We start from the raw sequence: 27,772 nt of genomic DNA, 5'->3' as shown, positions 1-27,772 counted from the left end.
ATTTAAAAAAAAATATATTTTAAAAACGATTGTATGTAAATAAAATTAATCCATTCCAGACCGTATGAATGAACTGCATGTAAATATATATTTTTTTTAGTTTTTAAGCACAAATATAGTTAATTATACAATAGAATGCACAGCGTAATAGTGAACTAAATGTAAAAACATTGAATAACACTGAGAAAACCTTGAACAACAGAAAAAACTAACACTCCAATAGTTTGCGCTATAGTGCTAGGAACCACTTGCTAAAAACACTTTTTTTTAATGAATTCTAAGCACAGGGAAAAAAATGAACATTTGAAAAATCCGTAATTTAATAAACCACCAAGAAAAGTAACATTGCCACAATGCACGCTATGAACCGATCGCTGTAAACAGAACTGAAAACAAAAACAAGCCTTTTCTACCTTATGCGTCCAGCCCTCCCTCTCTCTTTTGTGTGTGCGTGTGTCTCTCTTTCGTGAGCCTCTGGTGCGCTCCTGTGTCTGTGCCTCTCTCTAGCACGCGCTTGTGTGTGCCTCTCTCTAGCGCCTGTGTGTGTGTGTATGCGCCTCTCTCTCGCACGCCTGTGTGTGTGTGTGTGCCTCTCTCTCGCGTGCCTGTGTGTGTGTGCCTCTCTCTCCCACATCTGTGTGTGTGTGTGTGTGTCTCTCGTGCACGCCTGTGTGTTTGTGTGTGTGTGTGTGTCGCTCTCTCTTTTTTGTTCGCTCGCTCGCTGCACAGGAAATGCACAGGGAGAGACTGTACATGTACAAACCAAAAGGGAAACTGGCTTGTTCATATACCGAGTGTGTGGTCATGAACCAAGGCAAAAGTTTGGCAAACTTTTTGGACGTAAACTGATTTGTACCTGTACCGAGACGTTCGTGAACCAAGTGGAACCTCAGTTCACGAATATCTCAGAACACGTACAATTCGGTTTACGTAAAGAAAGAAATTACTGAAAAGCTTGAGCGTGGCATTCGTGTTACCAAGTACAAGAAGTCAAAATATATGACTGTATATCTATAATAATAAAAGACAAAGCCCTCACTGACTCACTCACTCACTCACTGACTGACTGACTGACTGACTCATCACTAATTCTCCAACTTCCCGTGTGGGTGGAAGGCTGAAATTTGGCAGGTTCATTCCTTACAGCTTCCTTACAAAAGTTGGGCAGGTTTCATTTCGAAATTCTACGCGTAATGGTCATAACTGGAAGCTATTTTTCTCCATATACTGTAATGGAGTTGAGCTCGAAAGCCATTGGGGCGGAGTTTCGCGTGACATCATCACACCTCCCACGTAATCACGTGAACTGACTGTCAACACAGTACGTAGAAAACAAGGAAGAGCTCCAAAAAGCGCTGAAGAAAACATGCATTATATAATTGAGAAGGCAGTGAAACAATAAGAAGCGAGCGAGTGACATATACTACCATATTCATGAGTGCTGCTACTTCGGAAACAAAGCACGGTGTAAACCTAAAGTTTAAATTAAGTTCATAGACAGGCTGCCGCTGGCGTTTGTCATGCCCACGGGTAATGCGGGATACAAGTTTAATGAGGGGACGCAGGATATAAACGAGAGTTTTGATCATTTTGTAACTAAGTTAAAATTGCAGGTGAAGGGCTGTGCTTATGCAAATTCCGAGAGACTGTGTTTGTGGGGGGATTGACAGTTAAGGCGGGTGTGGGAGTCACGTCATCATCTCCCCTCCCATTCATCTCATTTCGCTCTGAGCTGAGCTCCGCAGCTAATGCAGTCTTACGGAAGCGACTTTGTCACGCTGCCACCAAATACTCAAAGAAAAATGCACAAGTTAATACACACGCTGTCTCTAGAGTTTCTCCATACTGAATCCTCCAGGCACTACTTACAAAAGGTTACATTGACAATCGTGTTACGTTACTTTTAAAATGTTTCCTTTTCTTAGCACAAGCACAGCTGAGAAGCTTCGATGCATATGCTCCATAACGCGTTAAAAAATAATGCATTTAATCACAATTTGCATTCCAAGCAAAGGGGAACTTCTGTCAATGCATGATTTCCTGGTACACCGATTACATTGATCAGCGCATCCCGATTCATTTTACCCTCGCACCCCCTTGGTTTGAGAAGAAGTATGAAAAAATATGAGGTTAACACAGAAAAACAGATCACCAATTCAAGCTTTATGAATAATCGATACTTTATTCGCCAACAATAATTGTTTTGGTAAAGCCATACTCAGTGTAATCCTCGTTCCATTTTATGATTTTTCCGCCACTAGCCATGATTAAATGAACAGTAAAAAAGTAAGAGCGAAGCGAGGGTGACTTATTCAGGCAGGCAGGCGACAGCTCAATATCTCAAATTTGGATATAAGTAAGTTCTATTTAGTTGCCAGAAATATCTTTGGTAGGAATGGAAGTTGAATTTATTCTTTAAATTTCTATGGTTAAGAAAAACTTATGCAATGATGACTAAATTTAACTATATAAAGTCAAAACTTGTATATATAAAGTCATTCCCAAATATATAAAGTCAAAACCTGAGTATATAAAGACGGCATTGGAATATTTAAAGTTAAAACTTGAATATATAAAGTCAGCGTCGGAATATATAAAATCAGCGCTGGAATATAAAAAGTCAAATCATGAATATAATAAGTCAGTGTCGGAATATATAAAGTAAGCGCTGGAATATATAAAGTCAAAACTTGAATATATAAAGTCAGCGCTGGAATATCCATCCATTTCCCAACCCGTTGAATCTGACCACAGGGTCACGGGGGTCTGCTGGAGCCAATCCCAGCCAACACTGGGCGCAAGGCAGGAACCAATCCTGGGTAGGGCACATGCATCATTTTCAAAACATTAACTGAACCGTGTTTTTTTAATCTATTTTTCTGAATATGTTTTTGTTAACTTAGTTCAGTTCAGAGTCGTTTCAATCAATATATTTTGACTTTAACTTTATATATTCAGGAATGAGTTTATATACTCTGATGTTGACTTTATATAATCAGGAATGACTTTATAAATTCCGACGCTGACTTTATATATTCCAGCGCTGACTTTATATATTCAAGTTTTGACTTTATATATTCAGAAAAAAGTTTTGACTTTATATATACCAACGCTGACTTTATATATTCAAGTTTTGACTTTATATATTCGGGAATGACTTTATATATTCAAGTTTTGACTTTATATATTCTGACGCCAACTTTATATATTCAGAAAATAAATGTATCTGCCTGTTTGGCACCCCATAGTATATGTGTGTGTGTATATATGTATATATATATATATATATGCCAGCAACACTCATGACAATTGTCAATCATGTTACGTTATTATTAAAATGTTTCCTTTTCTTTTTACTTCTCCGCTAAGCTTGGTATTTTACTATATATATATATATAGATATATATATATATATATATATATATATATATATATATATATATATATACGTAGATATGACAACAACACTCATATCAATGACAAAACAATTACATTAACAATCATGTTACGTTATTTTTAAAATTTTTTCCTTTTCTTTTTCATACCTTCTTTAACACACTACTCCTCTGCTGCGAAGCACGGGTATTCTGCTAGTATATATATATATATTACTTATTGGTAGTATGTGGTCATTTGTTGTAGTTTATTTTGATTATCCATTTCTGTGCATCGTTTGGTGTTTGAGGCATGTTGGTGTTTTTTTCAATAATTGGTCCAGCATAACTGGTTGATGCTTTCCTAGCCCTCAGGGCTATTATAATCCACTTATAATTATTTCAGTTTCTCCTTCCCCATTGACTTCAGTACATTTCATGCAGTAAAGTAAAATTCACATACATTTCTGTGATTTTGTCCGACTCACAACTAGGCAAACTCTGTGGTGTGCGCTCATCACTAGTCAGTACAGTAGTTATAGGCATGCACCTTCTGTCAAACTGTCAATCAAAATGATTAATGACCTTTAAGCCCCGCCCCCTATGACGTCCCGCCCCAGCTGATGCAAGACCGGAAGTCCCGCCCCGCTGACGCAAGACCGGAAGTCCCGCCCCGTCGCCTCCTGATGACGTCACTCCGGGAAGTCCCGGCCCCTCACGTGATCTCTCTCCTCCCCCTTTAGCACCGCCCCCTAGTGGCGGTTGGGTGAAGGGCCCCCTGTCCCCGCCCAGACTCCGCCTTGAACCCTCCCCCGACCCCTGATTGGTTCTCCTTTCTGTCAAGGGCAGTTTGATGGAGGTCTGTCCCCTCCTTGAACCCTCCCCTGGCCTCTGATTGGTTCTCCTTTCTGTCAAGGGGGCTTTGATGGATGTCTACCCCCTCCTTGAACCCACTCCCACCCCACACCCACCTGCCTGCCCAGGAAACTGTCAAGGGCAGGTTGATGGATGTCTACCCCCTCCTTGAACTCCCCACCGGCCCCCCTCTCCCGAAAGACAAGCCCGGGCAAGTGACAGCCTTTACCTCGACCAGCTCAGACATGCCCGGGGGCTGCCTCGGCCCCCGTCCTTTCTCTGGCACAAGCCCAGACAGGCCCAGGGCCTGTCCTGACCGGCTCAGACATGCCCCAAGTCACCCTGCACCAGTCCCAGCACGTTCACGAAATTAAAATCTCTATCTCATCTTGGCCTCTCTAAGTCAAGCTGCTTTTTTGTCCCTCACACAGATAACAAACTGTCAGCTGGAAGACACGGTCTGAGTCAGGCCGCATTTAACCATAGGCGCCCCACACTTCCCGGTCCCCCACACCTCCCAGTCCCCCACACTTCCCTGCCGAAAGCCTAAAAGCTAAGCATTTTGTTCTCGGTTCTATCTATGATTTTAATATGAACACGCCATTAAAATATCTATCTCATCTTTGCTTTATCACTTACAGGTCCATCCTTTTCCAACTCACAGAAATTCCTCAACCAACATTGAATCAGGTTTCCCAGTCACAGACTCTGCAGTAAAAACATTCTTAGCAATGAAGCAGGTTTGTCAGAAAGAAATCAAGCAGCCCAGCTTTTAGCCGACCCCCTGCGAGGAGGCCTGTGTGCTCTGTCTCTCTCTCTACACACACACACAAAGTAAAGTCAGGTATGGGAGGACTCTGTGAGTTCGCTGGCAAACAACTGAGCCGCCCGCTTGAGCACCCATCCCCTTTGAGACCATAAGTCATGAGCTCTACTTCATTTTTAAAGTGAAGTTTAGGTTCCGGCAGGGATGCTTGCATCCTTGAGCTGTGCAACTCATAGGATGACTCCCACGCTGAGGAATTCTTTTCTTTGAAGCTGCTTATGTCATTTTTTCATCTCTTTTAAGGGAGTTTAGGATCATCCCTTATCTGGGCAACTCAAGGTCTGGCCGCAACAATATTCGGATCTAAATAGAGAAAAGGACGCAGACCGGTGTGCTCTGTCTCTCTCTCTCTCAGAGCGCAGACACAGGTTGAGACAGCCCCTGCTGCAGCGTGGAGCGATCGCCTTAGCAAAAATGTTCACCTATATACAGAGCTTAACCTTAGGGTTTATTTTTCCGGGTCTGTCTAAAATCAGACAAAAGACACTTACTAAAAAAGAGCAAAACCCTAATTTCCTTAATTACATTGTCCTCCTGGCTGAGTAATGAACCATGTCCTGTACTTTCGAGAGGCCGGCCCATGCCTGTCATCCCTTACACTATATAGCATGTTTGGTTACTCTTTTTGTAAGTATAATATAATGAAGTATCACTACACTGGTCAAGAGAGACGGATTCCACATTTGTTTTTGCTTAGCTCATTTCTATCACCTAGGAGCCTTTTGACAAAAGAAACCTCTCTAAATACACTTGTGCATTTCAACGGATATTTATAAGAAATCAGGTTTTCTACCTTATCCCAGTTTTGTACGTGCATGTAAAAGCACAAAATTTTGATATTTTCTGTCTACTCAAAAACTGAAAATATTTCTATGAACACAAATGATAATTAGAAATCATTTTACTATTTTTAATTAAAAGTTAAAACAGAAAAGCCCAATTATGATTTTTGTTTTGTCATGGGAGGGCCCTAGGGTGACACTTTTCCCCTTTATACTCTTACTTATGTAGACCTTAAAACATATTCTTACCAAAATAGTTCATCACTTCCCAATTCCTGTAACATCAGGTAATTAGACAGAGCTCCATGACAGGCAAGAGAGATTATAGGTCAAATACACAGGGTCATAAAATAAAATAAAGTGTGAACACCGCAGACCTCTGCCCATGACGGATGGATCTTTTAAAGTTAAGGATTTTTAAAGATTAGCTTGTAAAGTTTGAGATAACTACTAGTTCAGCCCTTTAAAAATCACACCTAGTTAAATAATAGGCAGTAGTTCCCTTTTAAATCACTTTTGAGACGTCTAAAAATCTAGCCTGGGCTGTATAATTTGTAATTATATTACTTAATATAATTTGTATAAAAATCGATCTAAAACAAGCCCTTTTCTCTTCAAACTCACCCCACATTTTAAATACAGGTATCTTCAGCTGACCCTAAGGAAACATCTTGTGGAAGCAAGCGGCCCGCATGGCTCAGGGAGGGGCTGATGGTTCCAGCAGGGGCCGAATTCACACTTCAGCTAAATCAGGTTTCTCAGTGACAGACTCTGCAGTAAAAAACAGTTTTAGCAATGAAGCTGATTTCCCAGAGAGAAAGACCAAGCGGCAGACCCTGTCAGCTTTTAGCCGACCCCCCTGCGAGCAGCCCCCTGCTCTCTCTCTTTCTACACGCAGAAAGTAAAGTCAGGCTCTGCAAGCACCTCAATCGGGGGAAGGACTCTGTGAGTTCGCTTGCAAACAACTGAGCTCGCCCGTTTCGAGCACCCACCCCACCACTGGGTGACCCTCGGAGAGCTCACCGGCTGCTAGTCTCAGGAATTTGTTAGGATTATGTCATGTACAAACCTAAACTTTGATTTATCACCTTTAAAGACATGGAGCAGTCTCGTGCTACAAACGCCTTGTGTCTCTTTTTAACACTTCTGCCTGTAAAAGCTCTCTATTCCTTCTGTGGCCTCAGGTTTAATAGGGGCTTGCACCCAGGCTAATGAACAAGGTCCTGTACATGTCGAGATGCCGGCCCATACCTGCCGTCCCTTACACTATATAACATGTTTGGTTATTCATTTTGTATGTATAATATAATGAAGTTATTTTTAAAAGTAACCCCACACCGCACAAGAGAGACAGATTCCACGTGTGTTTTAGGATTTGCTGCGATCAGTGATTTTTAGTGTTTTGCTGAGCTCATTTCTATCACCTAGGAGCCTTTGGACAAAGGAAGACTCTGTAAATACACTTGTGAGTTTAAACGGAGATTTATAAGAATGCACAGGAGGCCGTAGTGAGGTGTGCTGGTTTAACTAGAGGCAGGGGATGTAAGTAGCCCTTTTTTGCCCCTCCGAAGTTCATCAAACTAAAATCATGTTTTAAAATCAGCAGCTTTAGCTCATGCTAGTGACCTCGTAAATGGGAGCCAACCGCTCAGCACGCTTGTATAGCTCACAAAATAGCAGAGCTAATTACTCTTTCTTCTTAAACTAATGATCAGATATTCGGGTAATTCTTAATGAAACACTAAAGCGTTAGTGAACAAAAATACATGTTCAGTAGCCAAGTAAAAGACCGGTTGCTTTAACATGAAAATAAAGCATCTTTAGAAAATAAAGCGTCTAAAAGCATCTTTGTAAAGGTCCGATTTAAAACGTTATAAGAAAAGCCTTGTTTCCCAAAGAGTTCTTTGGAACCATCAGTGCCTTTCTGATCACATCCACCCCAAACATAGCATAGAACTTAATTTCTGTACTCCTTTTAAATGAGAATAGCCAGTATAAAGTCCCTAAAGGAACCGGAGACATCTGATATCTTTTACCCTATATGTTTTCTTGCCGGCCCAAGTCATTCAGATTCTGCTTACAACACAAATGTACGATTATTTTTTCTCAAATGGCCAGTTCTTTGGCCTGCTAATCATGAAAAAATCATATTTTATTCTCCTGACACTTTATTTGCATATTTTATTATACCTACTTGTATCGACATTTATCTATCTCTATATTTATTTTTCTGTATCAGAAGGTAGTTTAAGTCAATTTGTTTTGGGTTCAATAGATGTATTTTTCATATTTTCGATTCTTGTTTTCTTTTTTTCACATCTTGAGTCCCCTTTTTGTTACTTGCCCTAGCGTGGTCAGCCCAGAGTTTGAGAACCACTGTTGTAGGGTTTTATTGGTAAAACACTCTGCGGCATTTCAAGCTAAGTTAGATTCCCTTGTTTATTCAGCCGTCCATCGGTGTTCCATTTTTGTTATAAATTGTATTTAGTCTCTCTTTATTTACTAAGCATTTTATATGATGATTAGAAAACAGTTATCTTGTTCAGGCTTTACTTTAAATCAGCATTTTCATCAACAGGTTATAAACACTTTGGTACTCAGGGGTCTTTGTATAATACAGCGTTTTAGAAATTCTGTGAATGCTTGGTAATAGCCTTCCATTTTACAGCAGTTATGAGACCCTGAAAATAAGAACGGTTATAGGAGGTTATAGGAACCTGTACACTACAGGGCTGATGAGGATTAGGCTTTGGACACGTTAGGCCAATCAGGATGGAAAATGTTTTTAGTGAATAGTTACATTATATCTATTATAGGCGTTAGCACAAGGATTAAATTTTACTAAAACTATGAGGATTTATTCTTTCTTTTAGGTAGTCCAGGTGACATAGGACGGCTGTTATGGAAAACTGCTTTCCCCTCTGTTTGTGAAAAAGCATCCTTGGTTTTAGTAGCATTCAGGGTCAAGGGACGTAAGTTTGAACTGTGATTCCAAGAGTCAACAAGTGTCTGCAATCTTCTTGAATACGAGTCACAGGACCTGGGTTTGCGCAGGGATCATAGTCAGGGCAGAATTACGCTAGACATTATTATTCCAAAATGAAACATTGACTCGCCCTATCACAAAGATAAGACAGTACAAACTAAAATGTACAAATACTAAGTGACAGAGGAGATTAAAAAACATCTTAAGACCGGATCACCCCAAGCTCACGACACTACAACAGAACCTACGTGTTCTGCGGTATATTATCAGCTAAATGGTCATCTATGTAGGCAGTTCCACGGGATGGCAAAGAGTTGGGGAAAACATTATTGAACATCGGCTAGTATGAGGCTGATTAACATGAGCGGTTATTGTTAGAATCTTACCTGGCACTAAAAGTCAGGCTTGTGTTCCTCCTGATTCAGGAAGAACATTAAATATTGGAGTTTAGAATATGAACTAGACTGATAAGGACATGTGTGCCAAAATAATAAATAAAGTAAATAACCACATGAAAAAGTGGAGTGATTACAATTTGAAAAACTGCCGTGATGTATCAAAACATTTGAAATAAATAATAAGCTTTTTGACATGCAGTCCGAATAGTCTGAATGTGTCTTAAAGAGTTCATTTTTAAATAAAACTTAAAAGGCAAATTAAAAATATTAAATCTGAATAAAACACAGAAGTATCATTTAATGATATCAATTAGGGTTAAGTATTATCGAGCACCGGGATCTATTTATCAGGTTTATTTAATTTAGTTATAAACAAAATGATTGTTGGCATTTTGCTTTGAAATGAACAATAGTCTGATAGAGCTTTAAGAATTAGAATGTAAGACAAACCTCTACACTCTATAACAAAATGTTGCTGTTCCAATAGGAATATCTCGGATGTCTGTTTTATTTTAACCTTTTGACAAGAAGCCCCTGGTCTTGGAAATATACCACCTATGTTGAAAATGAACAGCCGACATGCTAACTAAATAGATATAATCTAAGATATTTTAGAATATGACCCTAGGCGCTAACCCCATGATTCTGACCAACTAAAGGGTCTTCACTTCATTGTCCAACTTCTGCGGGCGCTATGGATCTTGGAATGGAGACTGCAAAAGATTCTCTAATCTTTACTCTGTAATGGTCCATATGACGGAGATCTAGCGCCTGGGTCCGCAGGGTTAACCGGTCATAGGACATGATGTTCAAAATTCAACTCGGGTTTTTCAAATGAGATAGGACGAGTGCGGCGTGTGTTCTGTATTCTCTTTTCTGTATTCACTATTCACAACGACCATAACCCGAGACCTTAGGTTTTTATACCAAGTACCTTTCACTGACCGAATAAGAGACATCCATCAAAAGACTCTTGACAGTTTCCTGAACCAATCAGGCCGGTGGGCGGAGTCGCTTTTCAAAGAGTATAAAAAACGTTTTCAACGACGTGTTTTGAACGGTTAACAATCAGCATCTCTCCAGCTATGTTCCTGATCAGCCACGACGGTCTACGGACCAGACGGTCCCCTACGACGGCCTGTTTTGACCTGAGGCTATCGTGCCCGACTCCGAGTACTCTGCGCCTAACAGCTAGCCTGCAGACCAGCCTTCTCGGACGGACCATCTTATGCCTTCAACTGCCCAGATCTAGGGGCCTGAGCCTCAGGTATCTGCCCCTGGTGATCTATATTGGTCGGATAGTTTCCTGGAGAACCGCGCAGTACCTGACATTTTTGTACCTGCTCATGATGTTCCGGGGTTCCTAGCAGGGTCTGAGGGGAGAGCCATTCAGGCCCTGCAACAAGAAGAGGCCGTGGACGACCCGGCTCCGGCCGATTGGAACCTATCACCCAAGGATGGGGATTATGCGGGCATGGCCCTTGAACAAACGGACGGACCCTGGGTGAAACATTTCGAAAGGCACTGAAGCTGGGCAAGTGTTGGATGGCGGCTCTGCCGGATAGAATAACGGATCGGGACCTAAAAGTACCGGCAGGGATGTTGTACAGACCGACCCTGCCAGACACAGCCTACGGGTCTATTTGAGACTGCTCGGCTCAGCAGCAACAGCGACTATCTGTTTTCCACAAACCGTGGCTCAGGAGCTCGGTCATCAAGACTCTGGGCGGTTTCCACATCTTTCTGCCATTTCACCAGCTTTTACAAAATGCTGTTGACCAGAAAATGAACATTCTATTCAGGAGTCGATTGTAAGCCTTTATCACACGGACGCTGACTCTTACTCAAAAATACGTGAAATTGCCAAGGCTTTCTCTAAATGCCATTTTCTGGACCTGATAGGTTTGATGGACCTTAGGGTATACGAACTGGAAAATCAGATGAAGTGTCTGAACTGAATGTTTCAGTGAGATCACATGTTTTTTGTCGGCTTTTAATCACGCTGTTTAGTTGTAATGTTTTGAAGTGGTTGGTAAAACCTCTCTGAATTTTTAGATTGTTTTTGAAAATGACCAATAAAGGACCAGTTGATTTTTAAACCCTAATTTCTTTCACCGTCGAGGATAGTGGGTCGTTGAAAACGTTTTTATACTCTTTGAAAAGCGACTCCCGCCCCACCGGCCTGATTGGTTCAGGAAACTGTCAAGAGTCTTTTGATGGATGTCTCTTATTCGGGTCAGTGAAAGGTACTTCGGTATAAAAACCTAAGGTCTCGGGTTATGGTCGTTGTGAATAGTGAATACAGTAAAGAGAATACAGAACACACGCGCACTCGTCCTATCTCATTTGAAAACCCGAGTTGAATTTTGAACATCATGTCCTATGACCGTTAACCCTCGGACCCAGGCGCTAGATCTCCGTCATATGGACCATTACAGAGTAAAGATTAGAGAATCTTTTGCAGTCTCCATTACAAGATCCATAGCACCAGGAAGTTGGACAATGAAGTGAAGACCCTTTAGTTGGTCAGAATCATGGGGTTAGCGCCTAGGGTCATATTCTAAAATATCTTAGATTATATCTATTTAGTTAGCATGTCGGCGCTGTTCATTTTCAACATAGGTGGTATATTTCCAAGACCAGGGGCTTCTTGTCAAAAGGTTAAAATAAAACAGACATCCGAGATATTCCTATTGGAACAGCAACATTTTGTTATAGAGTGTAGAGGTTTGTCTTACATTCTAATTCTTAAAGCTCTATCAGACTATTGTTCATTTCAAAGCAAAATGCCAACAATCATTTTGTTTATAACTAAATTAAATAAACCTGATAAATAGATCCCGTGCTTGATAATACTTAACCCTAATTGATATCATTAAATGATACTTCTGTGTTTTATTCAGATTTAATATTTTTAATTTGCCTTTTAAGTTTTATTTAAAAATGAACTCTTTAAGACACATTCAGACTATTCCGGACTGCGCATGTCAAAAAAGCTTATTATTTATTTCAAATGTTTTGATACATCACGGCAGTTTTTCAAATTGTAATCACTCCACTTTTTCATGTGGTTATTTACTTTATTTATTAATTTTGGCACACATGTCCTTATCAGTCTAGTTCATATTCTAAACTCCAATATTTAATGTTCTTCCTGAATCAGGAGGAACACAAGCCTGACTTTTAGTGCCAGGTAAGATTCTAACAATAACCGCTCATGTTAGTCAGCCTCATACTAGCCGATGTTCAATAATGTTTTCCCCAACTCTTTGCCATCCCGTGGAACTGCCTACATAGATGACCATTTAGCTGATAATATACCGCAGAACACGTAGGTTCTGTTGTAGTGTGCGGTGAGCTTGGGGTGATCCGGTCTTAAGATGTTTTTAATCTCCTCTGTCACTTAGTATTTGTACATTTTAGTTTGTACTGTCTTATCTTTGTGATAAGGGCGAGTCAATGTTTCATTTTGGAATAATAATGTCTAGCGTAATTCTGCCCGTGACTATGATCCCTGCACAAACCCAGGTCCTGTGACTCGTATTCAAGAAGATTGCAGACACTTGTTGACTCTTGGAATCACAGTTCAAACTTACGTCCCTTGACCCTGAATGCTACTAAAACCAAGGATGCTTTTTCACAAACAGAGGGGAAAGCAGTTTTCCATAACAGCCGTCCTATGTCACCTGGACTACCTAAAAGAAAGAATAAAACCTCATAGTTTTAGTAAAATTGAATCCTTGTGCTAACGCCTATAATAGATATAATGTAACTATTCACTAAAAACATTTTCCATCCTGATTGGCCTAACGTGTCCAAAGCCTAATCCTCATCAGCCCTGTAGTGTACAGGTTCCTATAACCTCCTATAACCGTTCTTATTTTCAGGGTCTCATAACTGCTGTAAAATGGAAGGCTATTACCAAGCATTCACAGAATTTCTAAAACGCTGTATTATACAAAGACCCCTGAGTACCAAAGTGTTTATAACCTGTTGATGAAAATGCTGATTTAAAGTAAAGCCTGAACAAGATAACTGTTTTCTAATCATCATATAAAATGCTTAGTAAATAAAGAGAGACTAAATACAATTTATAACAAAATGGAACACCGATGGACGGCTGAATAAACAAGGGAATCTAACTTAGCTTGAAATGCCGCAGAGTGTTTTACCAATAAAACCCTACAACAGTGGCTCTCAAACTCTGGGCTGACCACGCTAGGGCGCGAAGTAACAAAAAGGGGACTCGAAGATGTGAAAAAAAGAAAACAAGAATCGAAAATATGAAAAATACATCTATTGAACCCAAAACAAATTGACTTAAACTACCTTCTGATACAGAAAAATAAATATAGAGATAGATAAATGTCGATACAAGTAGGTATAATAAAATATGCAAATAAAGTGTCAGGAGAATAAAATATGATTTTTTCATGATTAGCAGGCCAAAGAACTGGCCATTTGAGAAAAATAATCGTACATTTGTGTTGTAAGCAGAATCTGAATGACTTGGGCGGCAAGAAAACATATAGGGTAAAAGATATCAGATGTCTCCGGTTCCTTTAGGGACTTTATACTGGCTATTCTCATTTAAAAGGAGTACAGAAATTAAGTTCTATGCTATGTTTGGGGTGGATGTGATCAGAAAGGCACTGATGGTTCCAAAGAACTCTTTGGGAAACAAGGCTTTTCTTATAACGTTTTAAATCGGACCTTTACAAAGATGCTTTTAGACGCTTTATTTTCTAAAGATGCTTTATTTTCATGTTAAAGCAACCGGTCTTTTACTTGGCTACTGAACATGTATTTTTGTTCACTAAGCTTTAGTGTTTCATTAAGAATTACCCGAATATCTGATCATTAGTTTAAGAAGAAAGAGTAATTAGCTCTGCTATTTTGTGAGCTATACAAGCGTGCTGAGCGGTTGGCTCCCATTTACGAGGTCACTAGCATGAGCTAAAGCTGCTGATTTTAAAACATGATTTTAGTTCGATGAACTTCGGAGGGGCAAAAAAGGGCTACTTACATCCCCTGCCTCTAGTTAAACCAGCACACCTCACTACGGCCTCCTGTGCATTCTTATAAATCTCCGTTTAAACTCACAAGTGTATTTACAGAGTCTTCCTTTGTCCAAAGGCTCCTAGGTGATAGAAATGAGCTCAGCAAAACACTAAAAATCACTGATCGCAGCAAATCCTAAAACACACGTGGAATCTGTCTCTCTTGTGCGGTGTGGGGTTACTTTTAAAAATAACTTCATTATATTATACATACAAAATGAATAACCAAACATGTTATATAGTGTAAGGGACGGCAGGTATGGGCGGCATCTCGACATGTACAGGACCTTGTTCATTAGCCTGGGTGCAAGCCCCTATTAAACCCGAGGCCACAGAAGGAATAGAGAGCTTTTACAGGCAGAAGTGTTAAAAAGAGACACAAGGCGTTTGTAGCACGAGACTGCTCCATGTCTTTAAAGGTGATAAATCAAAGTTTAGGTTTGTACATGACATAATCCTAACAAATTCCTGAGACTAGCAGCCGGTGAGCTCTCCGAGGGTCACCCAGTGGGGGTGGGTGCTCGAAACGGGCGGGCTCAGTTGTTTGCAAGCGAACTCACAGAGTCCTTCCCCCGATTGAGGTGCTTGCAGAGCCTGACTTTACTTTCTGTGTAGAGAGAGAGAGCAGGGGGCTGCTCGCAGGGGGGTCGGCTAAAAGCTGACAGGGTCTGCCGCTTGGTCTTTCTCTCTGGGAAATCAGCTTCATTGCTAAAACTGTTTTTTACTGCAGAGTCTGTCACTGAGAAACCTGATTTAGCTGAAGTGTGAATTCGGCCCCTGCTGGAACCATCAGCCCCTCCCTGAGCCATGCGGGCCGCTTGCTTCCACAAGATGTTTCCTTAGGGTCAGCTGAAGATACCTGTATTTAAAATGTGGGGTGAGTTTGAAGAGAAAAGGGCTTGTTTTAGATCGATTTTATACAAATTATATTAAGTAATATAATTACAAATTATACAGCCCAGGCTAGATTTGTAGACGTCTCAAACGTGATTTAAAAGGGAACTACTGCCTATTATTTAACTAGGTGTGATTTTTAAAGGGCTGAACTAGCAGTTATCTCAAACTTTACAAGCTAATCTTTAAAAATTCCTTAACTTTAAAAGATCCATCCGTCATGGGCAGAGGTCTGCGCGGTGTTCACATTTTATTTTATTTTATGACCCTGTGTATTTGACCTATAATCATCTCTTGCCTGTCATGGAGCTCTGTCTAATTACCTGATGTTACAGGAATTGGGAAGTGATGAACTATTTTGGTAAGAATATGTTTTAAGGTCTACATAAGTAAGAGTATAAAGGGGAAAAGTGTCACCCTAGGGCCCTCCCATGACAAAACAAAAATCATAATTGGGCTTTTCTGTTTTTAACTTTTTAATTAAAAATAGTAAAATGATTTCTAATTATCATTTGTGTTAATAGAAATATTTTCAGTTTTTTGAGTAGACAGAAAATATCAAAATTTGTGCTTTTACATGCACGTACAAAACTGGGATAAGGTAGAAAACCTGATTTCTTATAAATATCCGTTGAAATGCACAAGTGTATTTAGAGAGGTTTCTTTTGTCAAAAGGCTCCTAGGTGATAGAAAGGAGCTAAGCAAAAACAAATGTGGAATCCGTCTCTCTTGACCAGTGTAGTGATACTTCATTATATTATACTTACAAAAAGAGTAACCAAACATGCTATATAGTGTAAGGGATGACAGGCATGGGCCGGCCTCTCGAAAGTACAGGACATGGTTCATTACTCAGCCAGGAGGACAATGTAATTAAGGAAATTAGGGTTTTGCTCTTTTTTAGTAAGTGTCTTTTGTCTGATTTTAGACAGACCCCGGAAAAATAAACCCTAAGGTTAAGCTCTGTATATAGGTGAACATTTTTGCTAAGGCGATCGCGCTCCACGCTGCAGCAGGGGCTGTCTCAACCTGTGTCTGCGCTCTGAGAGAGAGAGAGACAGAGCACACCGGTCTGCGTCCTTTTCTCTATTTAGATCCGAATATTTTGCGCCAGACCTTGAGTTGCCCAGATAAGGGATGATCCTAAACTCCCTTAAAAGAGATGAAAAAAATGACATAAGCAGCTTCAAAGAAAAGAATTCCTCAGCGGCGTGGGAGTCATCCTATGAGTTGCACAGCTCAAGGATGCAAGCATCCCTGCCGGAACCTAAACTTCACTTTAAAAATGAAGTAGAGCTCATGACTTATGGTCTCAAAGGGGATGGGTGCTCGAAGCGGGCGGGCTCAGTTGTTTGCCAGCGAACTCACAGAGTCCTCCCATACCTGACTTTACTTTGTGTGTGTGTGTAGAGAGAGAGACAGAGCACACAGGCCTCCTCGCAGGGGGTCGGCTAAAAGCTGGGCTGCTTGATTTCTTTCTGACAAACCTGCTTCATTGCTAAGAATGTTTTTACTGCAGAGTCTATCACTGGGAAACCTGATTCAATGTTGGTTGAGGAATTTCTGTGAGTTGGAAAAGGATGGACCTGTAAGTGATAAAGCAAAGATGAGATAGATATTTTAATGGCGTGTTCATATTAAAATCATAGATAGAACCGAGAACAAAATGCTTAGCTTTTTAGGCTTTCGGCAGGGAAGTGTGGGGGACTGGGAGGTGTGGGGGACCGGGAAGTGTGGGGCGCCTATGGTTAAATGCGGCCTGACTCAGACCGTGTCTTCCAGCTGACAGTTTGTTATCTGTGTGAGGGACAAAAAAGCAGCTTGACTTAGAGAGGCCAAGATGAGATAGAGATTTTAATTTCGTGAACGTGCTGGGACTGGTGCAGGGTGACTTGGGGCATGTCTGAGCCGGTCAGGACAGGCCCTGGGCCTGTCTGGGCTTGTGCCAGAGAAAGGACGGGGGCCGAGGCAGCCCCCGGGCATGTCTGAGCTAGTCAGGACAGGCCCCGGGCATGTCTGAGCTTGTCGAGGTAAAGGCTGTCACTTGCCCGGGCGTGTCTTTCGGGAGAGGGGGGCTAGGAAGTGGGTGGGGGCCGGTGGGGAGTTCAAGGAGGGGGTAGACATCCATCAAACTGCCCTTGACAGTTTCCTGGGCAGGCAGATGGGTGTGGGGTGGGAGCGGGTTCAAACAGGGGGCAGACATCCATCAAAACCCCCTTGACAGAAAGGAGAACCAATCAGAGGCCAGGGGAGGGTTCAAAGAGGGGCAGACATCCATCAAACTGCCCTTGACAGAAAGGAGAACCAATCAGGGGCCGGAGGAGGGTTCAAGGCAAGGTCTGGGCGGGGACAGGGGGCCCTTCAACCAACCGCCGCCAGGGGGCAGTGCCAAAGGGGGAGGAGAGAGGTCACGTGAGGGGCCGGGACTTTCCGGAGTGACGTCATCAGGAGGCGACGGGGCGGGACTTCCGGTCTTGCATCAGCTGGGGCGGGACGTCCGGTATGACGTCATAGGGGGCGGGGCTTAAAGGTCATTAATCATTTTGATTGACAGTTTGACAGAAGGTGCATGCCTATAACTACTCAGTACTTAAATTCCAGCTCCAGGGTTTGTAAGCTTTGATTTGGGAGGTGAGATTAGCTCAAAGGATGAGAGGTGAGGGTATGAAGGCATTTGGTCATGTACTTAGAGCAAAGTGAACATGGACTGTTGTGGGAGTACAGGCGAGAAAGTGGATCAGCTACCCTAAGTAACAGCTAGCATGAATCATCTATACAGATAAGCCCTGTGCAGCTTTCAGTCTTTTGTTAGTTTCCTCCATTTGCTGTATCTTGTTCTTTTCATGTTTTCTTATCTTTTCTTCCTTTGTAATAAAAACCTTTTATTTATAATGCTTGCCTTCTTGATCTTGATTTGAGTTCACCATTAGCTCAATAATGCTTCTTACCATAGTGGTGGTGTCAGGTCATTGAAATTAACATTATTACAATCATATGGAACACTATATAATATGTGCCACTGATTTATGCCTATTTATTCTGTAAATACACATATTTATGGTGAGGTATTCATTATTGACACATCACTGATCCTGTGATATGTATTATATTGTTCTTCACAATTTTCTGATAGCAAGAAACAAGCCTGTTTTTATGTCTTGATGTGTTATGCTTATTTACATTTTACATTTATTTGTTTGGCAGACATTTCTATCCAAAGTGACTTACAAAACAGGCAAACAATCAAGTAACATTAAGCTAGGATCTGTTTGTTCAGCAGGTGTAGTAGGACAGGTAACAAAAGTTGATTGCCACAAGTGAAAAGATGTCATAACTAATACATTTACAATCATGGATAAATTATCAATAAAGCATCCATCCATCCATTATCCAACCCGCTATATCCTAACTACAGGGTCACGGGGGTCTGTTGGAGCCAATCCCAGCCAACACAGGGCGCAAGGCAGGAAACAAACCCCCGGCAGGGTGCCAGCCCACCGCAGTCAATAAAAAAAAAATAAACTTAAAAAAATAAACTTAATATAACAACAAATCAACCAACAATATAAGAAATCACATAGCAAAGTTTTATTTTTTTCAGTCAGTTAGATATTCATGGAACAGATAGGTTTTCAATTGTTTCCTAAATACTTTGAGGAAGAAGGAAGTTCGGAGAGAGGTGGGTTGCTCATTCCACCAACTAGGAACTACACTGGAAAAATGTCTAGATTGAGACTTGATACCACACAAGCGCGACATCACTAGACGATGTTCCCTGGCAGACCTGAGTTTGTGAGGAGTATAGGACTTCACCAGTGTCTCCATATACTCAGGTGCTGACCCATTGACTACTGTATGGCAAGCACCAGGGATTTGAACTTAATGCATGCTGCTACAGGGAGCCAATGTAGCAACCTGAAAAGAGGAGTGAAATGTGCCCAGTCTTGGATGATTAAATACAAAACATGCTTGATAGCACATGCGGGTGCTCCTACTAGAAGTGAGCTGCAGTAGTCCAGATGTTCTTGCGGATGTTGTGCAGAGTAAACCTGAATGAACGAGAAATGGAAAAAAAATTTTGTCAGGAAAAGAAAGCTGCCCATCAAACGCCATCCCAAGGTTGCATGCTGACTTGGCAGGTGTTAACAACAGTGAGCCAAGCTAAACAGAGTGACTGTTGAGGATCACAAGATGCTTGGTTTAACCAGGTTGAGCTGTAGATGATGGTCCTTCATCCAGGTTGAAATATCAGTAAGACATGCAGAGGCTCTAGATGAAACTGTCCTCACAAGGCAAAAACAAGTACAGCTGTGTATCATCAGTATAGCACTGATAAGATAAACCATGGGATTGGATGAAGAAGCCCAGTGACATGTTGTACAAAGAAAAAAGTAGAGGACCCAGCACTGATCCTTGGGACACCCCTGTGCATGTCTGGTGTGCCCTTGACAATTGTCCTCACCAGGACACACTGTAGGACCTGACCAAGATGTAGGACTCAAACTATCTGAGAAAAGTCCCATGAATGCTAAGATCAGAGAGGGTGGCAAGAAGAATATTGTGGTTGATCATGTTGAAGGCAGAGGAGAGATCTAGAAGGATCAGGATGACATGTTATAGCAAATCGTAGCTGGACGACCAGAGCCACTAGAGCGATTTCAGTCAAGTGGTTCCTCTTGAAGCTGAAGATGGTATTGAGCAATCCATTCTGTATAAGGTAGGAAAAGACCTGGCTAGAAACAGTACATTCAAGTGTTTTGGAAAGAAAGGAAAGGAGAGAGACAGGCATTTAATTGTTAACTTGGAATGGATCAAGTGTTAGTTTTTTGAGAAGTGGGTTTATCAGAGTATGTTTAAAGATGGTAGGAAATGTGACTGAGCTGAGTGAGGGGTTAATGTGTGTGTAATTGCAGGAATGAGGGAGGGGGAGATGGCCTGAAGGAGATGTGAGTGGATAGGGTCATATGGACAAGTAATGGGGTGGTTGGAGAGAAGGTCGGGGACAGCAGTGGCAGAGAGTGGAGAGAATGTGGAGAATGTTGGGTGTTGCTTGGGAGGAGGCATAATGGTTGGCAACTAAAGGTGAGAACTGACTGCTAAAAGCAGCCACCCTATCCTGAAAAAAAGTGGCAAAGTCATCAGCAAACAAAGGGAGGAGACAGAAGAGGGTTAAGAAGTGAGCATGTGACAGTGGTGCTGTTAATTCTGGTCTGATAGAATGTTAACCTAATTGTTGATTGTGGCAGAAGTAAAAGGTGCAAGAAGGTATTGATACTTAGCCAGGTCTGCCTGAGACTTTGACTTCCTCCGTTTCCTTAAAGCTGTCCTGAGCTTGGTCCGTTGATTGCAGAGTGCTTCAGAAAACCAGGAGCAGGAGGGTCTTTCACATGCAGGCCTGGTGGAGAGAGGAAAAATATTGTCAAAGCAGGAGGATAGAGAGGTGCATTGGGTATCTGTGGCCGTATTAGAAACAAGAGAGGAGAAGTGGTCAAAAGAAGGGAGAGCAGAGAAGACTATAGAAGAAAAATGGATGGGAGAGAGGGAGCGGAGGTAACAGCAGAAGGATATAGTGAGGAAGGAGAAGACTGAGAAGAGGGAAGCAGGAGAGAACTGCTCATACCATCTTACCTTAAAATCGGATTATAAGGTCAACATTGTGACACTTACATAGCATGAGTAGTGGAGAATGGGTATAATACATCAGCAATTAAATCCTGACTTAGTAGATCCAATTAGGATCTGTGATTAACTTTGACGGCCTTATTGAATGGTGCTGAATGAGCTGCTTACCCAAACTGACCTCCTCATACCTGTAACTGTAGATTATGTGATACTTTATCTCACATTTGCCATAAAAGCCCTATAAAATAAAGGAACTAGTGAGCCTATCAATAATGCTTGAAGTCAATAAAATATTATTGTGTTGTTGCTAAAACAAAGCCCATGCTGATTTGTATGCTTAAACCACAATTAAGCTGAAAATATTTAGAACCTGCTGTGAACAGAGGGCAGACTATGTGACAGCCAGCATTAAACAGTTGGCTGACTTTATCACATTTTAATATATAGAAGGAAGACAAATGTTCATGAGTGAGACACAAGTCATAATACTTTGAATACTGCATTTTCCTTTGATCTAATAGCCCTTGATATTGTTATTCGGCAGTAAATCACTTGCCTGGGTCTATTTTCTGCCAGTGAGGCAGATGAATGGCTGTTCTTCTTCCTTTGAGCACTGTTCAATGATTTTTAGTGGCTACAAATAAGTACAATACAAAAAACTTTGACTTCTTTTCTGTGTTTGGTTGAGATGTCCTTTACATTACACAGCTCTCAAAAGCTATGTCAAGATGATGGCTGTATCACTCTCATCCATATGTTTTGTAGATTCCTGTTTAGCTGGTTATTCAGTGGTACAAAAACATTTCTTTTGTTTGTTCTTTGTGCAATAAATTCTAACTACCCACATACTCTGTGACTATGAAAGGCCATTCTAAGTAAAGCTGTGCTTCCAAATATAATTTTATTTGTGGTCAGAAATATAACATTTCAGTATCTTCTGGTTGTAGAGCCTGATGTTCTGTGTGCTTTTAAGAGTTTCTAAACTCCGTCAGGTAAAGGACAATGAAATGATTCACAGTTTTAGGCTTAGAAAAACAGTTTTAAATCCATTCAAAACACAGCCTGCAATGCAGACATATTATCTTGTTTTTCACTTTTTGTTATGATCATTGTCAGTGCATTTTGAATTAATTGCAGTTTATAAATAGGAGGATTTAAACTGCCTGAAAAGAATTTAATGTTGACATAGCTCATAGTACCAAATATAGCACTTACTGTACCTCTATTATTAAAAATAACAGAGTCTTAGACAGACTTTACTTTGGACAGTATTGACTATGTGCAAACTGGAGGCCACAAGCTGTTTTGTGTCAAAGTTATGACTAATCAAATGATACCAGTTTTACATTTCATTTACTGTTTTTTTTTCAGTCAGCAGTTCTGCTTCTGTTTCCCTAAAACTAAGGTTTAAGCTAAGTGGTTATAGTAATGAGGGAATATTTGATTCTGATATTGTGACTACAGTGACCCTTTAAACCTACATTATCTTTCCTTTTTAAAAAAGCACACACAGCCTCCTTCATGTTTGGAGACAGCTGAAGAATTCCACACACACATACAAACACACACACATACATACATACATACATACAAACACACACACATACATATATATATATATATATATATATATATATATATATTTTTATATATATATATATATATATATATATATATATATACTGTATATATATAGTACCATGTGAGTTGCTGCCTTGCACCCAAAAGATGAGGCTGAGTTTAAAGACTTCAGGAAAACCAGCTTTATTCAACTTGAAACAGGGACAGCAAGGTTATTTATTGCAGTGGGAGCTACCACTCCACTACACACAGACATAGCAAACAGACAGGGTCGGGAACAGGTCAGTGGCCAAGTTATAATGTTCCCTACATCACCCATCAGGTGACAGATGTGTTGTATGCAAAGGTGTTGAGCTTGCAGTTGCCTCTGTGTTGCTGTGAACCTGTGGTTGCCTCAGAGACGGACAAGTAGCCGTCGACGGATGCTTCAATCGTGTTTCAGACTAAGCCTTCTGCCTTCCTACACACACGCACATGTGGTGGGTGATCCACTTGACCATTTCCTGTTTGCTTTGTTCATCTCTGTTCTCTCCACATCTGTGGCCAGCTTTTTTTTTCTAGAGCCCTCATCACCAGCTACCCACTAATACGATGCTCTCCAGTACACTTATCGAGAGGAGCTTTTTTGGGTTACCTGGCCACCACTCAAAAACTTGTTGGTGCCTCTGAGGAACTCCTCCTAATGGTACCAGGTTTCTCTGCAGGTGCGTCATATTAAAGAGTGTGAATGGGGCTTGCCAAACTGGCTGTTCTCTCCAGTAATCTTGTTAAGTCTACCCACAGTGTCCTATAGTGGCATTTATGAGGCTAACAAATCTCTTATTAAGTGTCCCAATTTATAATGTCTCTTTCTCTTTAGGGATTTAGAAGGCATTTAAAAGTGTTGTTTATTCCATGACCTAAACTGCCATCTTCTTACTTGGTCAGCCCACAAAGCCACTGTTGCACCACCTTAATCTTTTACGGTTACTTTAATGCAACTTTACGTGCTTTTATCTGTCTTCTAAACTGCCTTCACATTCACACCACTGTCTCCACCTCACGAGTGCTCTCCATCTGCAACCCCTACTTCAGTGCTCAGCTCTTTGTATGGCTCAGTGTGAACCCAAATGATTCTATGTAGCATTTCTTACACTATTTTAAATCTGCATTTCAGTGTCTAAAGATGTTACTTCATGTTGTGTATAATATATAGAGCAAATTATATTGTATTGCTTTAAAACACATTAAAGTAATTACAGTGTGCACAAAAAAGTGAGCACTCTTGTATAATTACTTTGCATTCTACAGCACGTACAATATCAATAACAGTCAGCAACTATTCTAAGTAGTGAGGGTGCACATGAACTACCACTGCATTTAAGGAAACTGGTAAGTTCATGTGCCGTAGTGCTTGATTATACCAAGTTAGTTATAATAGAGCTTTGTTCTGAGAGAAATTTATAAAAAATTAAAATTTTTAGTAAAAGATATGTTTAGAAGATCAAATATTTAAATATATCTTTGTATATTTATACAGTATATATGCACACCATAATACTATTCATTATTATTTCTAATTTGATAAAGAGCCAGAGAGTGGTTATGTGTTGCATGATTATCACATATAAGCAAGAACTTTGCTGTAAATCTGTACAAATGTCAATAATGGTCATATAAACTGGCTGCTTTAGTTATTAACCTGCAAATCTTAATTGTTTTCTAAATATTTGCAATTTTTCTGTCAAACAGGATTGCCTGTCATGGAAGTAAAGATTGACATTTCAAGACAGCAAGTGGAGAAGATCTTTGGTTTGGAAGAATTCTGGTGTCAGTGTGTGGCTTGGAGTACCTCAGGGACACAGAAAAGCCAGAAGGCCTATGTCCGGATTGCATGTAAGTCCACCACCTAGAGCATGGGCAAAGGAAGCCTGTAAACCCAATAAATATGCAGTACATATACAATGTGTATATATTTATGACTACCTAGATAACTGTACTGGACACCCAGGGAATATCTCCTGCTTTCCTAACACAGAGGACAGTTTAAAACCCAGCAAACATTGTGTTGTTCCAATGTAAGTGAAATTTGTCTTGTGCCACACCCTGAATGCTTTAATATTTCGTCCAGAGCCCCTGAGGCAGAGGGATTTATCATTTTAATTAAGCCCTCAGCTTTCAAAAAATATTGGACTCTGTTCTTCTCTAATTGTCAACTATAATTTATTTATCTATGTGACAATGATAGAGTGCATAGCGACCACTCAACCCAACACAGACAGACACAAGAGGCACACTGACAAAACTCATGCTTTTTATTTTTAGTTCTCTCCCTTACAGCACCTCACACAGTGCACAAATCAGATACAACAACTTGGTCCTTTTACTTTCCTTTGACTTTCCATCTTTTCTTCAGCTTCCTCCACTCCTCTCTCACAAGTTCTGTCCTCTGCCTCCTGACTCCGGCTCCCTAAATGGAGTGAGGCGGCCCCTTTTATAATGCACCCAGATGTGGTCCGGGTGCTCTCTGATGACCTTCCTGCAGCACTTCTGCACATTCCACTGCACCAATGTACATGCACGCCCTAGCGGTGGCCACGAGTCCCCACAGGCTTGAGCTTCCAAGCTCTGTTCCCGTGGCCTCAACACCCACCAGGGCGACTGCCTTCTCGTGTTCCAGGGTAGGTACTGCTCCATTCCCAGTCCTTCCATCCTCCAGGCGTCCCGACTGAGCATAAGCCCCAGCCTTCCGCCACAGTCTAATAAAAATCATTGGCAGCACATTTGTATCAGTACAGTTAACCTGAACAAGTGGTTTACATGAAACAAATTTCGCACAACTTTTTGAGCAAGTTAATCAGTTTTATGTATACATCAAACTGTTGCAGTTTTGAAGCTTAATAATTTATTTCTCTAAAATTTGCATTCACTCTCAATATTTTTTTTTTATTTTATTTCTTGTTGTTTTGAACCTTGCACATTTCATTTTATTATTTCTTACTGACTTTAACTTAATTTTGTAAGAGTTCATATTTTTTTCACATTTGTATTCTATTTTGTTTTCTGTGGCTACTGTCATTTTGTGTATATTTGTTGTTGCCTGTTGTATCAATTGTAACATCATCATTAAGATACAATAAAAGATGGTAATGCACAGCAGAAAGCATTTACATTTGTGGATAACTCTAGGGGAAAGTGATTTGTAGCAAGCATCATTTTTTTGTTAGTCAGAACTGCTTGTTTTTTTCCAATTCAAAGTTTCAGGTTTCATTTTGGACTTGTTTTGGTGTGTTCAGGTTTCCAGTACCAAACTAAGCTCAAAACATCGAGTGGAGTTTTCCCCGTTAATCTCTATCACTTTTCTTGTCTTTGTCACTGCCATTTTTTTTATTTTCCCCTGGCAGCACACAAACATAATTAATTATACTTTTAACGCTGAATTTAAAAAATCCACAGTAAATAAGTCAGAAAATATGCCTTTTATTTATTCTGTACAGTATATAGGCTATAAACAAAATTTTGATCAAACAAGACGTTTACTGAATAAACACACTTAGATTAGCTGTATATAAATCTTTGCTGCCACAGCAGATCCCATGAAACTAGAGAAGTTCACAGAGTCTCATAAATCTGATTTAATGCACTGCAGTATGCGACTGTTTAGTGTTTCTAGAGTCATTGTTGTTATGAAATACTCAGAACAGAGATGGCCAAAAACCATAAAAACATCTTACTCAACATCAGACTTGTAATGTTTGAAGTAATTTACCTTAATATTATTCTATAAAGAATCCAAAGATGCAATAATCATTCAGAAACTTAGAAATATACCAAAAGCCAGTAATACTAAATGAAAAAAGGTCTCGGAAATCCTGATGTATAAAAATCAGAATAAAAAAGAACAAAGAACTGGAATAGAGTAAGTATACTGGACCCAAATTAACTGCAAGACAATAGTTCATTTGCCAATTTTCAATATCTTTAATACTGAACGGATTCGTCTAAAGTCAGAAAACCTAAAAAGCCAAACTAGTCAAAGACCACAAATCACACAAAAAGCCCTGGGGAAGAGGGTTGAACAATAAAATCTGTGAAAGCAAATTAATGCCACAGTAAAGAAGCTGTGGCAACAAGTGAAAAAAGTATCCCCCATGTAACTAGTGACTGCAGCACCGGAGGGCTCTTACCTAATTAGAGAAGACAAGAAACAAAGGAAAGGGTAAGGATTTGGGGATTTGGGGAGGTGGGGAATTGAAACATAAAGAAATCCAAAAAGAAAAAAGAGATAAAAAATTACACGCGTAAATAGAAATAAAAGCAGATGTGAGAAATGGCACAAAATTCAATAAATGAAGCAATTATATTTCTTTGTAATAAAAAATATCTTCTAGACATGGAAGTTCAATAAATATTCAATGCAGTAAAGTCAATTTGACATCCATATTGTAAATTAGCTTCGTTTGGCTTCTGTACAGTGAATCATCAGCAATGTATGCCTCTGATGTACACCTCATCATGAAAACAGCACTTTATCAATGGTACTGATGATTAATTGTGCATCATTTAATGATTCTCTTCAGGGTAAAGAGAGACGAAATTGAATAAATGATCAAACATGGTTGGAACAGAGCTTTCTGTTACTTTTAAGAGTTATTCCATTCATTTCCAGTACTATGTCTATATTCAGTATCACAAAGACAGCTTATACAGATAAATGATAATTTAAAGAGGATTTTTTTTTCTTTTTTTACTATGTATTGTAAAGGTCTAGAAAAGCTAAATATAAGGTTCAATACTGATGAGAAACCTTTCTCACAACCTCTGCTACCATTTAATGTATGTGTTATTAGAATCTCCCCATAAACTATGCAGCCACTTTATCAGGTACACCAATCTAGTAGCAAGTCGGACCGAACCTGCTTTGCTTGTAGAACAGCAGAAATTTCTGGCATGGATTCAGCAAGGTGCTGGAAGCATTCCTTTGGGTATCTGGTCCAACATCGTGTAGCTCCTTGCAAGTCCTTCAGCTGCACTTTCATAATACAAACCTCATGTTCCCCTTAACCCATAGGTACACTTTTGAATTGAGATCTGGGGACTGTGCAGGTCATTGGACTAAAAGAAAATCAGTGTCATGTTTGTGGAACCAGCATCAGATGCTGTTTATTTAATAATGCTGCACATTATCCTGCTGGATGTATCCTTTTGAAAAAGATAGACTGTGGCCATAAAGGCATGAGCGATGCAAAGATGCATGGTGGCATTTAGATGACACTCATTTGGTATCAAGAGGCCTAATGTGTGGTAAGTAATCATTCCCACACCAATGCATTGTCATTATCAGCCTGTAGCATTCAGGTTAGAACCAAGGATTCAAGTGGATTGTATCTAATTCTAACGTTTAAATCATGGCTT

The 27,772-nt window shown here is 40.2% G+C and overlaps 1 protein-coding gene across 1 annotated transcript in view; it reads left to right on the top strand.

The window, feature by feature from the left end:
- unc5a (unc-5 netrin receptor A) overlaps positions 1–27,772 on the top strand; it is an 863,267-nt gene that overhangs the window by 564,768 nt on the left and 270,727 nt on the right. Inside the window, exon 2 of the mRNA XM_039774735.1 lies at positions 24,110–24,253. Coding sequence (XP_039630669.1) covers positions 24,110–24,253 — 144 coding nt within the window. The remainder of the gene's footprint in view (positions 1–24,109; positions 24,254–27,772) is intronic.

Source organism: Polypterus senegalus, chromosome 13, assembly GCF_016835505.1.
Source record: "Polypterus senegalus isolate Bchr_013 chromosome 13, ASM1683550v1, whole genome shotgun sequence".
Classification (NCBI taxonomy): Eukaryota; Metazoa; Chordata; class Cladistia; order Polypteriformes; family Polypteridae; genus Polypterus; species Polypterus senegalus.
Note: the sequence above shows the minus strand (reverse complement) of the source record. Positions and strands in the feature narration are given on the sequence as shown.